The sequence below is a fragment of the Leptinotarsa decemlineata genome, unplaced genomic scaffold (genome assembly GCF_025532065.1).
Source record: "Leptinotarsa decemlineata unplaced genomic scaffold, Ldec_3_MD MMD2_P_RNA_scaffold_12, whole genome shotgun sequence".
NCBI classification, from domain to species: Eukaryota; Metazoa; Arthropoda; class Insecta; order Coleoptera; family Chrysomelidae; genus Leptinotarsa; species Leptinotarsa decemlineata.
In genome coordinates, this window is record NW_027412526.1 from 4719001 (window position 1) to 4737760 (window position 18760).

The window sequence follows — 18760 nt, forward strand, 5'->3', positions numbered from 1 at the left end:
CATGTTCCCTTGCTACTTTCAAACAAAAATGTATACAGTGCGGAATTGAATATTCCCCCTCCTCTCTTATCGTTTGAACGGGAACAGATATCAAGGTCGGACAGAATTCACGTGAAAAGTTATCATTATTAATACTTTTTGATGAGAAAGACAACGAATGTTCCGCAATCTGTACCTTTTGAAGAAACCTTCATATAAAACAACATTTTGCAGGTATTTCTTTAATGAAAATTATGAAACATCCACATCTACTTTGTTTTTCTTTTCCTTCGTATCTTCTTAGGATCATCACCTACGTTTTCCCCCAAATTATCAGTGTTTGTCTTCGCATTCCACTCTTTCTTCAGTTCTTGTAACATATTTGGTGTTAATATACCTTGAGCCAGTAAGCGTTCAGTTAATCTTCCTCTGCCAATGACCGACGACTTTTGACCTGAAACAAACCAATAGTTATCAAAGTGTGAAATCTATTTTCCAGGTTTGCCAAGGTCTTACGGATTTATGCCCGACTTTTCGACTACAACTGCGGTAGCCATCATCAAAAGTGATGAGGCACCACACACACACTGCTTTAGCTAACAGTCGTAAAATGTCACTAGTTTAATTGGAAATATGAATTGAATCATTTGATCATTACTCTAAATCTTTGATATATAAAAAATTCTGACATATCTTATACCAATAGAAAATATATTCCATAATTATGGGAGAGATTGGAATACTACCGATTTGAACGACTTTCAGAAACATCCGGCGATTCTTGTCACAAAAAAGCTCTCCTATGAACCTACTGATTGAAAGCTAACTTTCAAAATTTGGATGAGAGAAAAAAACCATCACTTACTCCAGTTGTCACATCTCTTTCTCGAAAATATCTTATCTTTTGTGGTAACTGAAGAAAACAGATTTGATCATTTAGAAAAAATGTACATCTCAATTGGACTTTACCTCTGAAATACGTCTGCTTTTCCGTTTTCATTGAAAATTCATCATCATCAATGACAGCCGTTCCGGAACTAATTCCAGTCTCAGAATTCCTCAACAACCTCGTGAGTTGAACTATACCCTGCTGAATAATTTGGTCCAACTCTCGCTGCATATCTCTAACCAGATCAGGTTCGTTGAACAAATCCATGAATCTATAACTGAAATGGTAAAGAAAATTCAATTTCAGAACGGTTTTTGATCAAACCAAACTTTTGTTATCACATCAGGATTACTTTGTCAAACTTCAAATGGGGTGAAATACTGAAACCTTCTGAAGGTTCATCTTCTGAAAAGTAGAGAATTTTTTGAACTATATAAATACAAGCCACGCAATCACTGAATAAGAAGTTTAAAGTTAAGTTTGAAGTTGTCACTTGTCAGCTGTCTAAGCATGGAACGAAAAATAAACAAGCCACAGAGAAGTCTAGTTTGTTTTGGTGTTGGAATATTGTGATTTAGTGTGTGATGTATTGTGAACTAGTGAAGTAGTGAAGTCCACTGCGTTTTTATTACAGTAAGAGTCATTTATCAAAGAACCATTGGTATCATTTGTAAAAAATGTTTAAAAAATTATTTCTGCAAGAAGTCAAAAATTATGAAACATGACAATGTACTCTCGACTGCTAAAAAAATCACTAGTAAGTACTACCACTACACTACAATTTTCAAGGTCACTCTTAACTGAAAACAAAAAATAAAATTACCTCAACCACAAGTAGAGATCCAAAACATCGAACACAGCTTCCAAGTGCACCAAATCAATAATAGATTTGGGGGGCTGCAACGGCCAACCTATATTCCTGCACAACCAGTCAAATGTAATCATTTCATTCTTACTATACTGCCTAGTAAACTAAAAATTGAAAAACATGAGACTCGAAAAATCAACCAATCATTTCCTGGCTTACCTTCAAGAACATAGTACAGACGAAAGGCATCTTCTTGTTTATTGGGGCGCAGCAGAATAGGTACCTAGACTTTAGGGGTAGCGGGACGTGCTGTATCATGTCTGCCAGGAATTTAAAATCTTCGGTTTGACACATGAAATACAACGAATCATCCACCGTTGATAAAGTTACAAATATATCCTGAAAAAAAGATCGAATATAATATTTAAAAACAAAAAGGGGTTTGATTCAATCTGTCTCTTCATTAATAGACAAGACACCGCTAATATTCAACTCGAAGGTTGTTTATATTGTTGAAGAATTAAAATTCCTGAAAAACTTCGCGAGAGTTCTAGAAAAAAGCAACGTATGTGTATTCTGTATGAACACTGCTACCCATGAAACGCTGTTTCATAGAAGAGAAACAAGAGTTACAAACAAACATACATACATACATACAGGTGAAGCTAATATAAGTGTGTTAATTAATAATAGGGCAGCAGGCGCGCGTGTTAATAAAAAAAATACAAATGAAGAAATACGTGTAAAGTGAGTTCGAATTATATCAATTATATCAGCGCCATCTGCCGGCGAATAGATCAAGCAATAATATCTATATATCAAGGAGGTTACATACAGCGCCATCTGCCCGCGAATAGATCAAGCAATAATATCGATATATCAAGGAAGTTACGTACAGCGCCATCTGCCCGCGAATAGATCAAGCAATAATGTTGATAATTCTGTCAAATACAGATCTCGAGCTTGAGAGTTACAAACAAACATACAGGTGAAGCTAATAAAAGCGTGTTAAAATATTGCTTTCAATCGAAATTGTGAAGTTTGTCCACTTCATTTCAACTATAGATACAAACCATTAGATTACTTAAACCAGAATTAGGTAAATGGTAAGCATAGAGTTCTATCTGGTCTGACGTAGGATGCAATCCTGCTTGTGATATAGGTTCAGGTTGTGAAGCCAGAAGTGTTTTCAAGGTTTTTAGATCTTCTTCTTTGAATGTCGTTACATAACCTTCCTGCCATTGGGTGCCATATCTACAAAGAAGGAGTTGGGTGAAATTTCATATCAGTTTTTCACATGCTGCATACCAAATATATATCAAATATATATGTTATGTATGTCTTTGTATCATCCTGTATCGGGAATCCATATATTGGTGTGATAATTTGTTCACTTTTTATATGCATGTACCTTGATTCCCGATCCATGGCGGCCAAATTGTTCAGCATTCATTTTTAGAGTAATAAATAAATCAAAATCAAATTAGTGGTGTTATTTATTATTTATATTCTTTTCGAATATTCATCTTAATATCCATATAAAACAATATACTAAACGGGAACCAATTTTAACTTGACAAAAAAAAGGTTTAATTTGTTCATACAACTGCAACAGCAGATTTAGCCAGAATGAGAATTGGCCTTTTAAACATTAAAACCAGAGGCCAAAGACAATGCAGTTGAACTTGTGAGGAATTTACTGTGTAGGAAATCGCTAATTGAACATACGTAGCCCGCAAAATTGAACAGTCACCTTATTTTTTTTCAAACAGAACTCTTAGAAACCTCAATAGACTTTGGTTATCCTATAATAAATTACAATAAAATATAATTTATAACGCATAAAGTTATAAAGGTCATATCAGAAAAATCATAGAATCTTCAATCTTTGAAAATGTGCTAAATTAGATTGGATCATTCAATACTATTCAATATAATCTTGCCAAAACAAAGTACAGTGTATTTCTTTAATGTCTCCCCCTTTTATTTTTTGAACGGGTCGACACAAAAAATTCAAATTTGGGATAATGAAATTAATGCATGAATACTTTATTTTGAAGTGAAATTGACATATGAAACTTTCAAGATGGCTTCACAACCCTAGAATATAATGTCAATATCTTCAACTACTACAAAATGGCGGAACTTTTAATAATTGCCTGAATAAATTGACACTTAACTACATAATATGAGGTAATAAGCTTGAGGTCAGTTCATAAAATGCTCGAAATGGTTGCCTTGAACTTCTTGACATATAAACAGCCTGCCCAATACTTCACGCCGAACATTTTCGAACACAGTAACGTCAATATCTCTACAAATATTTATTATTCTCTGCCGTATAACCAATATTGAAGCAGGTTCAGTTTCGTACACCTTTTGCTTCAAATAGCCCCTTAAAAAAGTCCAAAGGTGTCAAATCTGGCGAGCGGGCTGGCCATTCTGTAGGACCTCGACAGCCAATCCAACGACCGGAAAAAGTTTCTTACTTGTCTGGAGTAACGTGGTGGTGCTCCATCTTGTTGGAATACAATATCCATATCGAATTCATTAGGATTCGCTTCGACGATTTCAGTGATGAGAGGGTCAACAATAGTTTCCAGCATATTCAAATACAGTTCCCCTGTTAAATTTTGATCAATAAATAGAGGTCCTACAATATGTTTTCCTAATATTCCTGCCTAAACGTTAATTTTTTCTGGATATTGGTACATTTCTACATTTCTACTAGTAAGAATATTCTTACTGAACAATGATGTTCATTGTCGTACTGACATTTTTTTTACATTTTTATAAACAAAAAATAATTTAACAAATCTTCTCGGGTTGTTGGAATTGCCATATGGCAGATAAAATGGAATATTTCTAGAAATATCGATGTTAACCCTGCGTCCGACACATGGACTTTTGTAACAGTTGTAGACAAGTGGGGTGTGTGAAACCCCAATATGATTTTTCTGTTAAAATTAACATTTTCTTGAATTTTAACATAGTTGTTTTGAGAATTCTATACTGTAATATCTCTTTTTGCAAAAAAATTATCTTCGATTTACCAAAACGAGCAATAAATCGTTATATTCCGCCTTTACCAAAACAATGAGTTCATTTAATGTAAAAAAATGTAGGTTTACTCGAAGAAGTCTTTTGCACATAAAACGACTAAATAAATATCAAATTGCTGGTTCAAACAGATAATGAAACATCATAAAATAGATATTGAAAAAAATATATTATCGAAAAACATAAAAAAAATTACAAGTCATCAACATTTGCTATTTCTACGCAAGATTTGCAGTACATTTCCGCATGGTCCAGACATATGAATTTATTGCATTTGTTACAAATGTTTTTTGTATTTCGATAAGGAGCACGATGGCAATCTTGACACCTTCCTTGTCCGTTTTGTTTAAGTATTTGGAGGTTCTACAGTTTCGCCTCTGATCACTTCCTATTTCATCCCATAAAGACTGAGGACGGGCCATTTCTCGCTGATAATTACCTTTTTTTATCGAATAATCTAAAAAACTACTCGATTTAGTTTTCTTTGAACGCGCACGATTTTGGACCATATAGAGATACATGGGTTTCGTGCACCCCAGTTGCTTCGAACATAGGTCAAACGAAGACTGATTTGAGATGTGAATATGAGAGTGGAGGCTATATGCGGAAGCTACTGAATATATTCGACGCTGGGGCGCCAATTTCAACAAGTTATATGGAATTTTCTACGACTGGGGTATGTCACACCCCACGTATCGGACGCAGGGTTAATGTGTTTGTCTCCACGAAATTATTAAATGTTCCGTCATTTTGTAGTAGGTGAAGATATTAACTTCAAATCCAAAGTTAGTGAAGTATTCGTCAGGAGCTTCAAAAAGATGTGTTACAAGATTCTCCCTTTACATTAATTTTTTTTCCCAGATGGCGCCCAGTCGCCATTTTGAAAGTTTCACCTGTCAATTCCACTTCAAAATAAAATATTTATGCATTAATTTCATTATCCCAAATTTCCATTTTTTGAGTTAGCCCATTCAAAAAATAAAAAGGGGGGGGACATTAAGGAAATGCACTGTACGTGGATTAATATGATACATTTTATTCTTCACAACACAGTTCTCCCACAGATGAAAACACAGAAATAGCAGTTTTTGTCCTGGTAAACACTGTTGAGTCCGAATTCGAAGATGGGGACTTTGCAGGAATCACTTTCTGCGACCTCAGCAAAGCATTTGATTGTGTTTTTCACGATATTTTTCATACCAAGCCAGAACACTACGGTTTCAATTCTTTGAGTTGAACTTTTTCAAAATCCCACCTAATTAATACAATTTAGAGTGTCTATTATAACAATAAATTATTTGAAGCAGGTGCTGTCACCGTGAGGGTGTCACAGGGTTCGGTAATGGGGCCTCTTCTTTTCATTGTATATATTATTGATCTACCAACCAATCTATCTTCTGCAGGTTGTGTGTTGTATGCTGACGATACATCCTTAGCCAATAGGAATAAGGGTTTAATGATTCTCAGTTTAATAGGCACAAAGCGCATTTGAGAGTATCACCGTGGTTTACTGCAAATCCACTGTGTCTTAATGCAAATAAGACAAAGAACTACATACTCAAAGTCAGCTTATTGATTATCAGCAGGCTGTAAAATTTTTAGGTTTGTTTTTAGACCAAAAATTACTATGAGATATACATTTTCAACAATATATCAAAAAATATTTTTCTTCTCAGAAATGTACAGCCTTGCAAATCATGAAACCCATATGTGTGCCTCTTTTAGCTTCCTACACTCCTATTCAACATAGGCACTCCTTGTTTGGGGACATTCACCACACTTTCCCCAACTATTTGGCCTTCAGATAAAGGCCGTCCGAATATTAAATGGACTTAGTTTTCGAGCAGATATCAGGGTCTACTTTAAGATAAACATAATTATGAAAGTACCCCCTTTATATATTTTCCGATGCTTATAATGGATTCTTGATAGGCAACACACATTTGAAATGCATAGTGACATTCACCATTATAACACAAGAATTCGTATGATTAACGTACAGCCGATATTCTGTAAATTATTATGCACATAGGTTTTATAATAAGCTCCCTTCACATCTGAATTAAATATATACTTCTACAGTATAGTTATTACTCAATCTATGACATTAGTTGTAATTTGTATGTTACTTTAAATGTATTTTACTACGGAACCACATTTTTGACGAGTGCAAAATCTATATGATTAGAAGAAGAAATGAATATCTATCTATCTAAAAAAGCTACATTCACGTATAAATCGTCAAGATACAAAAAAAGAGAGCGGCATTATTTCAATGCCCCTCTATATGTTAATGTTTTGTTTTACAGTTTTATTTCAAATAAATAAAATGAATAAATAATTGTAACAATTTCTGACAAACAGATACGAGTATATTTATCAAGTTCTCACCTTCCTGCTCTTCCTGCAATCTGCAGAGCAGACGAAACCGATATCGTGTCCATCTCTCTTTCCCCCTTCTCATTCATGGTCGGTTTTATAAGGGAATAAAAAATTATCCTACGTATACTCCTAAAAACAGGAAATCAAACAAAATAATCCGAAGTTTGTTTACATACAAATTAAGACCCATTCCAATGGCATCAGTCGCTACTAATATCTTACAGCTATTGTCGGGGTCGTTGAATTTTGCAGCTTGCGCTAATTTCGTTCCTGGTGGGAGACCCCCGTATATCACAGCCACTTCCTTACCAGTAGCCTCTATGCCCCTCGACACGGAATAAATATCATTTTTGCTAAAGCAGACCACACAATCTCCTGGAAGAACATTATTGAGGGACCCTGAAAATTATATTTTGATTTTTTTTCTAATATTTCATAATATTGGGGAGTACGAAGTGCTCTGCTTTTAGCTTGACCTCAACATAAAAAGAATTGATGGAAGTAACCCGAGATGAAGAACACTATTTTTTTACACTGAAACGGAATGATTAATTTTTGGGATAGTTTTTGGCTTTCTACTACCCTATCTTGATAAAAAAAAAATTGAGAGTCTTTCAAAGAAAGGAAGGAAGCATACAATTTCAAAATGAGTAGCTCATTTTGAGTACATAGATGTGTAGACCATGAAAAGAAGTGACTTTCAGACTCAAACTGGAAGAAAAAAGCCCTCCTGAAACAGCTACTTTCATATAAACATTGAATTACACGAAAGAAAAATTATTTCGAAACAAATAACCTTGCATGAACATTGAATTATACAAAAAATAATGTTCTCTACTCAGTTTGAATTCCAAACATTCGTTTTGGAATTGAATCAGATATCATTCACAGGATTCCAACACAATATACTGAATGAAAGGTAAAAATTTCACTTACATTGAACACTGTCATCCTCACTGGTAGACACCCGATATTTCCCTGTAAGACACCTGTCTTAGGGCTCTTCAGTACTTGTTTCAAAAGAAGTTTTCTTTCATGTAATTCAATGATCTACACATCTCACCTGATAATAATTTTTTTGATTAAATTTGATGATGATTTAATATCCTTGAAACCTTGGTATAATATAATATAAATAATCCGAATATTTTCAAAAACATATTTCCAACATGGAGATTGGACTTTCATTCCATGATAGCTTTCCGCACTGAAAAACACTTTACCGACATGAGGTTTTCAAATGTACGAGTTGAAAACTTCAATAAATCTATCTATCTATCTGATAACCGTTCACCAATCATTATTTATCAAAATGAAAATTATATTTCATTGGAAACATCATTACAAGAGTCAAACTAAAACCAAAGTACTTCCAATTTGTGTTACGAACCTACAGCAGAATCTTCAACTTTTAACGAAGTCAGTCTTTTATAGTTACGAACCTCTAAATCTTCACCAGTGGTCAGGCAAATCTGTCTGATCAAATCAACAGCGCCTGCTTCACCGCACAGGTGAATCTCTTCGGCAATGAGCCCTAGGAAAGCCCTGGTCCATGCCCATCCTCTTTGGGGGTCTTTAACCATTTGTATTTCATCAATGACTGCCACCTCATCTAAAATCAAAATCAAACATTCAAATTTAACAACAACCAGAATATGAAATATAACTATAAAATGATGGAACTGGACCTCTTCAAGGTCAATCACCATATTGCCAAGTCACTTGACATTCCCCCTCCACATTCCAGCCGGTTGAATGACACTAGCTTACTCAGTTGGGCCACAGCAATTCGTGTCAGGTCAAGTATCTGCTGCTAATCGAAAAAATGGCAGGTGTTATAATTTAGCAAAGTGTCAACAATGTATTTTTAATGAAACTTGGTATATCCGCAAAAAAACCTATTCTAACCTACAAGAGTATGGGGATTAATGTATGTCATAAACACGGGTTTTTGGGTGGTATAAAAGAAGACATCAAAGATGATCCATGCCCAAGACGTCCTTCAATTTTGAAAACAGTACCATTTTGAAAACAAACAGTAAATGAAGAATATTATCTTTAGTAGAAACAACCAGAGTTGTGGAAGAACAAGTGGTAGATGCTTCATCAGGACAACTTTCCAGTCTACACTAACCTGATTGTTAAGTAAATTTTGGTTGAGCATAGGATTCCTGGGTTCCAATCGGCAGAAATATTGTGGAAGGGATGTGTGAAGAGAAAAAAGTCTCAGCTCAGATGTACCGACCTTAAATGTCCTAAAAATGAATTCTTATTGCACAGAATAGAGCAGCACAGCGTATGAATTAATTTAGTGGAAGCTTCCTTAACATCTTTTGTGGCTAGCAATCAGTACAGTACATGGGCATATCGTAGATTGAATCTACTTGTCTTAGATGAATATTAAATTGAATATCACGGAATTCAAATTCGGTCTTTTTAAAAGAAACTCCTTAATATTATCACAAAATTCAGTTCTTCACATTTACCACCGCAAGATTTATATTGCATTATATTTATTGATTTTCAATCTATTCTTTTTTCTATATTTGATACATATCGTTCGAAATAACAACTTATAGAGCACACTATGGGATGAAAATTCTGTAAAAAGTAGGTAGTTCTTTTTGGTATCTTGAAAGAATTTTAAAACACGATTCATAAGATCAGAGATGGAACATAAATATATCTGAAAAACCCCCTTGATCATTAGAAAAATCCTTAATCTGCTGAAAGATCAGAACAAATTGAATTAAATCTATTCTCATACCCCAATAAAATTAGGAATGAGTTCTCAAAAATAATCAAAACTGAACCAGACTGTTTACTTACATTGACTAGTAACAGATGTCATTTCAACTGTACAAGAAACATGCCCAGATGGATTTCCTGATGGGTCGGCATAATTTCGTTCTTCCCCTGTCACTAAATCGCAAGGCGTACCCTAAAAAAAAACAATGTAGACAAATCTACAATGACTACCTACTGCAGCTTACTCTGTTGTTCGTTTTATTGAATACCTCACTAGCCAAAAGTTTAAGCGGCCCACAATATACTCCTGACTTAGCAGTTATGAAACGTTCTAAGGCATGGTAGGTTTTACCTGAATTGGTAGGACCAGCATGAAAAATTATTTTTCTATTTACTGCTCTAGCTTGTGGGTACCAATTGGCTGGTGTCCGCAAATCTGAAATTTTTCTCAAATCTTCCATGCAGTCCAAGTGGGGAAACATCAACTTGGCATGTCGCAGGAAATAAGGGAAAATATCAGTTACGTTTCCAGATCCTTGCAAGATATCACTGAAAACTACATGAACGTCTACTGGTAAGGTCTGAGCTTCCAAACAATATCGTCGAAAGCTCACGTATGCTTGATGTTGAAGATAACCTGAAACATATCACTTCGTATGACGCAAATATGATGAGACAAAATAACTCACTGTCTAAGCCATTATCAGTTAGCAATTGCTTTATTTCCTTTTTTTGGTAAAATTTATTCAAAACCTTCAATAGATCCGCTTTATTCAGAGAACCTGTTAGCTCAGCTCCAACATTTATGTCATCCGGATTGGGTTTTATCTGAACAGGGACGAATAAAGAAGATATAGAGGTAGAATCAGTTTTCTTGTTTCTAGTTTGAAAGTAAGCCACTGAACACTTCACACCAGTTTCACTTATCAATTTTGAATGGTTCAAATATAAGCCTTGAGCTGTAGCACAAAGGTTTTTTATTTTGCGGCCAGTTTGCAGCATTTTTTTGACTGTAGAATTCGAATAACAAAAATTAGCTCATAAACTTATAGGTTAACATATTGACATTGACAGGCTAACGTCAGCCTCAGTCTTTCACAGAATACTTTACAGACAGAAGAGTCACTCATCTGACGGTACTTTGATGTTGTAGGGGGTATGTTTCTTTGATCTGTTTGTTGAAGGCGCTTCATGTCATTTTTAACAGTGGATTCAAATCATTTCAATCTTATCGAATATGTTATCTGAAATGGAAACTAACACAATAATAAATTTAAAAACTTTTTACTTCTGTTTCATTATCTATTATTGTCGACATATTCTATAGAAATGATAGTGTTTTCCCATTTGGGAAAATTTTATTTTGCATATTACCGTCAGGATCCCATGCTCATTTTTGAAGAAAATCTAATACAAAAAACCTTTTTTTCTACTCACAATTTTTCAAAAATGTAAAAAAGGCTTTAGGAGAAAGCTGTCTAAACAGAAGTTGGTTGCTATTCGCATAGATGGCAGCAACATAACTGGGTGGAGAGGTAAAGTTTAAAAATAAATGGTATGTTATTGATCCAAAAATAAAGGGGCCTCTCCAAACAATATATTGCAGAAATGATTCTCATAATACTATTAAAACTCATAACATTGAGTTTTGCAACTTTGGTTACAGCAAAAGATGCAAATGTATTGATGTCTGAAGTTTTTGCCATCAGTTTAGATCCACCAATGTTCAACTGGACCTATGAAGGAATGAAGAATCAATTCGTATATCAAGCATCACTTTTAAACGCTCCAGATTTACCCTCCTGGATAAATTACGTTTATAGTGAAAGCCACCACTCTGGGTTCTTGTATGGCGTTCCGCCTAATAAAAACAAAGCCAGCATCCCCATAGAAGTGATAGCCCTCAATAAGAAAAATTACGAAACTAGAGTAGAGAATCTGAACATAATCATAACGGAAAAACTGAATCCAGCCAAGTATGAAGTTCACCTGAAAATAGACAACTTGAACGTTGAAGATTTCTTCATCGTAGATAGAATGGAGGCACTGAAAGATATATTTCGTAAGCAGTTATGGAAGGATAGTGCTTTTGACTTGTATGTGACATTCCTCAGTACAGCTGTTGAATTAGGGGCGAGAAAACCATTAGACCCCAGCGAAGGCGAAGGGTGAACATATTGTTTGCATGGAAGTTGAATTTTAGGTAACTGACAAAATGTTTCAGAGTGGTGATAAGATTGGGTAGCGAGTCTGCCTTTTCCGCTGAACTAATTGAACTTCAGGATGAAGTTAAGCCACTTTGGAAAGTGCCAGCTTGTCCAAGAGATTTCAAGAGAACATCTGTGGAGAGGTATTTTCGTGATGCTGGCTTTTCACTCGATTGGTGTTCTTTCAGACTAGTAAGTTTAATTGGATCATGACAAATTCCCTTTGAAACACAAGTTGACTCATCTAAGCAAGTTTGCATACATTTTCTACTCTTGAAATGTTTAGATCATTTTTCAATAATCATTTAGAAAATGTATTTCAATGTATATCATTCCTTTTTACAGGTTGATAATAATAATTCTGCCATGCATCAAACTAATGAGAATTCAGTGAATTCAGATAGAGGTGATAACAATGATAGATGGCGTCCAGTATCAACTTCGGAAATCCCTCAAAGAAGCTACACTCACGAAGTTTTGGTGTCAGTTTTGGTTCCGATGATGATTTTGTTGGTTTTAGGGTTGCTTCTATCGTTTATTTTGTGTTTTCACCACGATGAAATGTGAGTATAATATTTTTGTCAACCATCTTACAAAATCAATCATATATAAATTTTTTTGTCTGGGATGAAACCCAAATTTCACAATCCTATAATTATTTACAGAGAGGATGAAGAAAGTGACGAATACTTCAAAAACTTATTCCACATATGTACTGATTATTATTACAATCATTATATCTATAAGAGGTAAAAATCACCCACTCTCATCAGAATTACTAAAATCAGCATGACGATAACATTTAACTCATTTGGTTCAATTGTGAATCTTAAAAAGATAACTAATTGGATGTTTTTCAACTATTTAACCACCAAAGAACCATAATACATTCTACGTTGAATTATTAACATATTTTGGAATGGACATATGCATCAGATTGTACCAATACTTTTAGACAATTCAAAATATTTCTTGGCATTTGGAACCGTGTCCTTGAAAAACATGAAATTGTTAAACAATTAGGTATTAATGACAGATCTGCCCTATTCCTAATTTCGAAAATGATATATGCAAATTATTTCTCCTTCTGGTGCTATAAACACGTATTTGATTTTTTCTCAACAGAGAATTCACTTGTCCATGCTGGGCTGATACTCTACTGAGTTTCCTCACAAGAATATTCATATACATTTCTCAATTAAGTTTTTCGTCTGTAGTTATAGCCAAAGACGTTATATATGTTACTTGTTCAATTAATGGGTGGGTCAAAGTCATGAACATTGTTCTGCTGGAAGAGCATATATAATGCAGAGCCAAATCACTAATGAAAATAAGGAACAGTTATGGCCCCAGGATTGAGCTTTGGGGCACTCCTTTTAAAATCTACCTCATTTTCGATGTGAATGTTACATTGCAAACAGTTTTGAGTTCTATTCAACAAATAAGAAACAACCTATGCATTAACTATGTTACTTACTCTTATTCTATGGAACTTTTCTACCAGAAGATCGTGGCTCACTGTAAATTCTTCATTCTCGATTCCTGTTAATGTATTTTATGTAAATATATTTTATAATATTACACATTTTACATAAAAATTGCATGTTTAAAATACTGACCGCTTATTCCAACATGTTTTTCTCTATGTATCTCAGCACAATAAAGTATAATAATTATTGATAAAGTGTCGATATTTTCAGAACCAGTCACATCGAACAATTTTCCCCAGACGTAATCGATCAGATCGATACCATCCAAAAAGCTACGGAATCTCTTCGCAATTTTTCCAGCAATAGAGACGGTATGTCTCCTGACCTACACAGCCATACCAATAGCCCAAATTCGACCATCAGTCGTGGCATGCACTGCAGACCTAGCCCCCCGCCGTATGTACGACCAAAATTCAAATCTGAAATTTGACAGGATGATAGTGAAGAGGAAGAAAAGACATGGTACTGTTAAATGCCAACGGGATCATCCAGGAGTAGAAATAGACTTACGTTATGACCCTGCATACTCGTTAGATTAGATCCTTCAGTGTTGCTTTGATTCCTAGGAGAGTGAAAGAGAGATTCAATGGCAAATATATTATGTGTGAATTCCTTGCAGTAGAGAGGCTTTGATGTTATTGCTTAAGGAACTTGCACTATTGACTTTCTAATTATTGGTATATTTGCAAAACCACTTATCAAACAGGGTGAGACATTATGACGTAAGCACGCCAAAAAATGCATAGAAGCAATATCCAACTGACATATTCTATTTTACAGATTATTATAGGCCATTAGTCGTGTAAATGACCTCCCCCCTCTCAATCATTATATGCCTCGAAAGATCAGAGTGTGTGGGGTTTTGTCATAGTAAGCGCCATCTCTGTGAGTTAGTAGTAAACTCAAACTCAAATTTGACTTGGGGTCAACCTCAGTCGATGGGCTAAAATTCAACCATGAACCAAAGCCAGTAAAATGTTTGTATCACGTTATAAAACAACAAATAAAATCAGCCTATTAATTACAGGTCTAATTTATGAAAATTTTGATGCTATTATATCTAGTTTTGAGAAACTTTCATGTCGCATTAAAAAGTTTTAATCTTATTTGACGTTTTTGTATTATCAATCTGATTTCATCCTCGCCATTATGTGTAATCAGGCACCTCCGCCAATGTCTTCCATTTAGAAGATTTGTCGCAAGTAACTTCCTGTATATGAAAAACAGAAATTTATTTTATTCTGTTATTCTGGAAAAACATCTGTTTTTCCGTTAATCAGCTGCCGCCCCCATACGAACGACAACTCTCAAAAGTTGAGAAACTTGTGCGAGCTAAGGACTAACGAGGTCTTACCTTTTAACGTGTGATTCCTAACACGGTTGCAGAATCATTCCAGCTTCAACCAGATAAATTCTCTCGAGAAAAATATCTGGTCGAGGCGGGAATCGAACACACGACCTTCCGATCGTGAGTCGGACGCACTACCACCGCGGCCACCGTGGTCGGGATGACCACGGTAGACCGGTTTCGGAGTACTTTATCCTGTCAGTACTGGAAGGGTCATTTCAGATGTAGTGAAAGTATCCCGAACAAACCCCCTCCTGGGTTGAGTGCCCTGAGTTAAAATCTTCTCCACGCGGTTACTGTGTGTAGAACGTTCCATCTCGTCCATCCACCCCCGCTCCTCCGGAGTGGTCCTCAACTTATTGATGGGTACTTCAGCAAGATTGACATCTGACCTCTTTTAGTCGAAAGTCAGATTTTAGGTGCTTTTACTTTCCAATCTAATGTTTGCTTTTATCATGGCTTTCCTAATTGATTTTTGCATTTGCAGTGAATCTGAAAATGAGATGAATTTGAAGTCTGGTTGAGAAATTTTTTATATTGGAGCCGCCTGATAGCGACTCTCGGGGGTGGCCTCTGGTTCTGCTTCGTTGGCCTCCTGTGTTTGCCCCTCTTTCGGAATCTGGGGTCATACCTGTTTAGTACGTTATGTAGATCGCTTAACGCTGGATTGCCGTGCGCTCGAATTCTGTCAAACGAGTCCTCTGCGTGTTTTCTCATATATGCGTCAACGAGGTGTATGTTCAGGTCTAGATTCCGGAATATTTACCTTTTCAATACATATCTTGGAGCGTTTACGGCAGCCCTTATGCACGAGTTCATAAACGACTGGATCTGTCTTCTGTATGTCGCTGCGCACTGGCCCCAGGCAGTGCAGGCATACAGGATGTAATATTACGGTCTTTATCATCAGCAGCTTCACTTTCAATCCCATATTGCTTCTTCGACCTATTATTGCTAATAAGTTTTGTCGCTATTCCTATTCTCTGCCGTACGTGAGACCTGAACGTTAATCTTTTGTCTAGGTTGACTCCCAGGTATCTAGCTTCTAGCCACAGAATCTCTTGTACGTTGAAGATAACGTTTCCATCCTCCGTGTACTATCCTCCGGGTGAACAGTATTGCATGACTCTTGTCAGGGTTTTATACTGATCTTCCGCAGGTTGGTCCTTTCCTCTAATCTATCTGCCTGTTGCTGCAAATATCTGGTGACGTGCGCTTGGCTTGTTGATCTCGCCAGCAGAGCTGTGTCGTCCGCGTAGAGTGCCAACTTGTTGTTGTCCTCCGGCTTGGGAACGTCTGCTGTGTATACCCCCGAACAAGCAAAATTAATTCCAACTAATCATAAGCTCTATCTGCAGTTTATTCAATAAGATGTTCGCTGCGCCACCTGCAAGAGAAAGTCTCGACCAAATGAAATTAATTTCTGCCTTTCATACATCGGAAATTACTTGCGACGAATGGACAGGAGCCTATTGGATTTACTCCAGCTTTCTGCGCGGCAGTGGCTGCGTTAGTTATTGTTTTAAAGTCGGGTATTTGTAACACGTACCTACAAAGTCGAAGTTTAACATGAGAGACAAGGGTATGGTGTTTTTACCTAAACTGAAGCATGCCATAAGCACCTTCCCGGAAGATATTCAATCATTATTCTGACTCCCACCCAGGAGCATGTGTTTGTGGAGTTGTTTCCGGACTTTACCTGCAGGTGGCGCAGTGGATATCCTACTGAATCAGCTTCAGATAGAGCTTATGACTAGTTGGAATTAAATGTTTCTTCAGGACCCATCCACGAGTGGAAGACCAACAAAAAAGTGTACATTGTTCTATTAGACATCTCGAAGGCCTTCGACCATGTATGGCACGAAGGCCTTCTGCACAAATTAATCGCGTCCGACCTGTCTCGGGGCCTGATCCGGTGGATTGGGTATTTCCTGAAAGACCGAACATTTCAGGTTAGAGTAGAGGGCTCTCTATCTGACAACAGAGAGATCCTCGCTGGAAAGCCACAGGGGGCCGTGCTCTCCCCAACGCTGTATTCACTTTACACCAGTGACCTTCCGAGGCCTGAGCGTGTGAAGATATCCCTATACGCCGATGACACGGCTCTCCTCTCGTCTTCCATGGAGCGCTGGTATCTCCATTGGAAGATCCGAGTGAACCCGAACAAGACTCAGGCGATAACCATGGGAAGATTGAAATCTTCTCCGGCCAGAAAAGTGAGAATCTCTTGAAGGGGGATTGACTGGCAAGCGCGGGTAAAGTACCTCGGCCTTCCAATAGAGCGTAGGCTCACTTGGAACCCGCACATTATGTACCTTTCGTTATGTGGACACCCGGCGATTTTGAAAAAATTTTTGACTGTAATTACGTATTTTGATGCGTAGATTACAAATCCGAAAAAAAAAGCGGCGCTCTCCCTTATTTAAAAAGTTACGGCCCTTCAAAGTTCAGAAAAGGGCAACTTTTCAGCCTTCTTTTTCACTAAATGAACTATTTAAAAACACAAGCATTTATTCTCTAGGTCACCTTTACACCTTATTTCTCCTTCTTTAACACTTTTCATTTCAATAATCAACATTTTTCTTATAAAAATGTTAAAAAATGTACGGAGCTGCTTTTTGGTTACATATCACTATATTTTACGTTCTTAAGGTTAATGATATGGTTGGTACGACTGATGCAGTCCATATTCCTGAAGTAATTCAAATGTTTTTTACCTTCATTCTTTAGATCGTAAATTAGTTTTTGGTGGTGTATTACGAATTTGAAATAGTAGGCGACGGCAAATACCAACCGCTTTTTTCTGAAATGTCACTAGTAAAGTAACCTAAAAATAGAATAATGTCACCAGGAGAAGCATTCGTTTTTAAATTAAGTTTTTTATAAGAAAAATGTTGATTATTGAAGTGAAAAGTGTTAAAGAAGGAGGAATAAGGTGTAAAGGTGACCTAGTGAATAAATGCTTGTGTAGTAAATGCTTGTGTAGTAAAAAAGAAGGCTGTAAAGTTGCCCTTTTCTGAACTTTGAAGGGCCGTAACTTTTTAAATAAGGGAGAGCGCCGCTTTTTTCTCGGATTCGTAATCTACGCATCAAAATACGTAAGTACAGTCAAAAATTTTTTCAAAATCGCCGGGTGTCCACATAACGAAAATTTACCATATCTTCATTCTGGAGAGACTACAACACAAGTTAATGAGGATGATTGTGAATGCTCCTTGGTTCGTGCGGAATGAAGCCATCCGCAGAGATTTGCAGCTGTCTTCCATTCGGCAGTCTATTCAGTCGAGGAATCGGCGGGTTTTTGATAGCGCCGAAATTCCGTAAGTTAGGGAAGCTATAGACTATGCTGTAGACGATCCCTCCCGATATAGAAGGCTCCGACACTCTATCGAATGAGGCCCTCATGTCCCCCGTTAACGGATGAACAATTTCCTCATCCATCCCACCCCAGCCAAGTAGGGGTACACCGTGAAGCGTGAAATGATCTTCCCGGTACTAACGAGAAGCAAGTACTCCGAAACCGGTCTATCGGTGATCGTCCTGACCAAATGGAATCAATTTCAGCTTTTCATATGCAGGAAGTTACTTACGGAGAATCTTCCAAATGGAAGACGTTGCGCAGGTGCCTGATGGCTTAACTTCAGCTTTCTGAGCGGCAGAGAAATGACGCTTAATGGTTTGAATCTTACCTTTCAGGAAGGAATCAAATGATAAGAACAACAGGACTTTCAGAAAAAAAGGGAAATTTTGTGTGGTGTTCCTCAAGGATCAGTTTTGGGACCCATCTTATTTTTATTTTATGTCAATGACTTTGCAAATTTGAGCATTTCTCTAAATTTCACTCTTTTC

General features: G+C 36.5%; 2 protein-coding genes across 5 annotated transcripts; one reads left to right on the forward strand and one right to left on the reverse strand.

The window, feature by feature from the left end:
* Positions 1-205: 205 nt before the first annotated feature.
* On the reverse strand, positions 206-10947 carry Suv3 (Suv3 RNA helicase). Of its 2 annotated transcripts, XM_074172415.1 has the most exons (12): positions 10556-10947; positions 10112-10503; positions 9948-10059; positions 8509-8730; positions 7295-7517; positions 7128-7247; positions 2750-2930; positions 1896-2075; positions 1692-1840; positions 949-1145; positions 845-892; positions 206-433 (listed from the first exon to the last, which is right to left on the reverse strand). In XM_074172415.1, the coding sequence occupies exons 1-12, from the start codon at positions 10866-10868 to the stop codon at positions 249-251; spliced, it is 2322 nt and encodes a 773-aa protein (XP_074028516.1). In that variant the 5' UTR covers positions 10869-10947; the 3' UTR covers positions 206-248. The 2 variants fall into 2 exon arrangements, with proteins under 2 accessions (XP_074028516.1, XP_074028520.1); XM_074172419.1 differs by lacking the exon at positions 845-892 and having other exon boundaries at positions 10556-10946.
* Positions 10948-11378: 431 nt separating this feature from the next.
* On the forward strand, positions 11379-14669 carry Scgalpha (Sarcoglycan alpha). Of its 3 annotated transcripts, XR_012464823.1 has the most exons (6): positions 11379-12034; positions 12091-12265; positions 12419-12636; positions 12739-12822; positions 13774-14285; positions 14344-14669. XR_012464823.1 is itself a non-coding variant. In XM_023166785.2 (5 exons), exons 1-5 carry the CDS (start codon positions 11475-11477, stop codon positions 13991-13993), a joined length of 1257 nt encoding a protein of 418 aa, XP_023022553.2. In that variant the 5' UTR covers positions 11379-11474; the 3' UTR covers positions 13994-14669. The 3 variants fall into 3 exon arrangements, 2 of the variants coding, with proteins under 2 accessions (XP_023022553.2, XP_023022554.2); XM_023166785.2 differs by having other exon boundaries at positions 13774-14669; XM_023166786.2 differs by lacking the exon at positions 12739-12822 and having other exon boundaries at positions 13774-14669.
* Positions 14670-18760: the final 4091 nt, after the last annotated feature.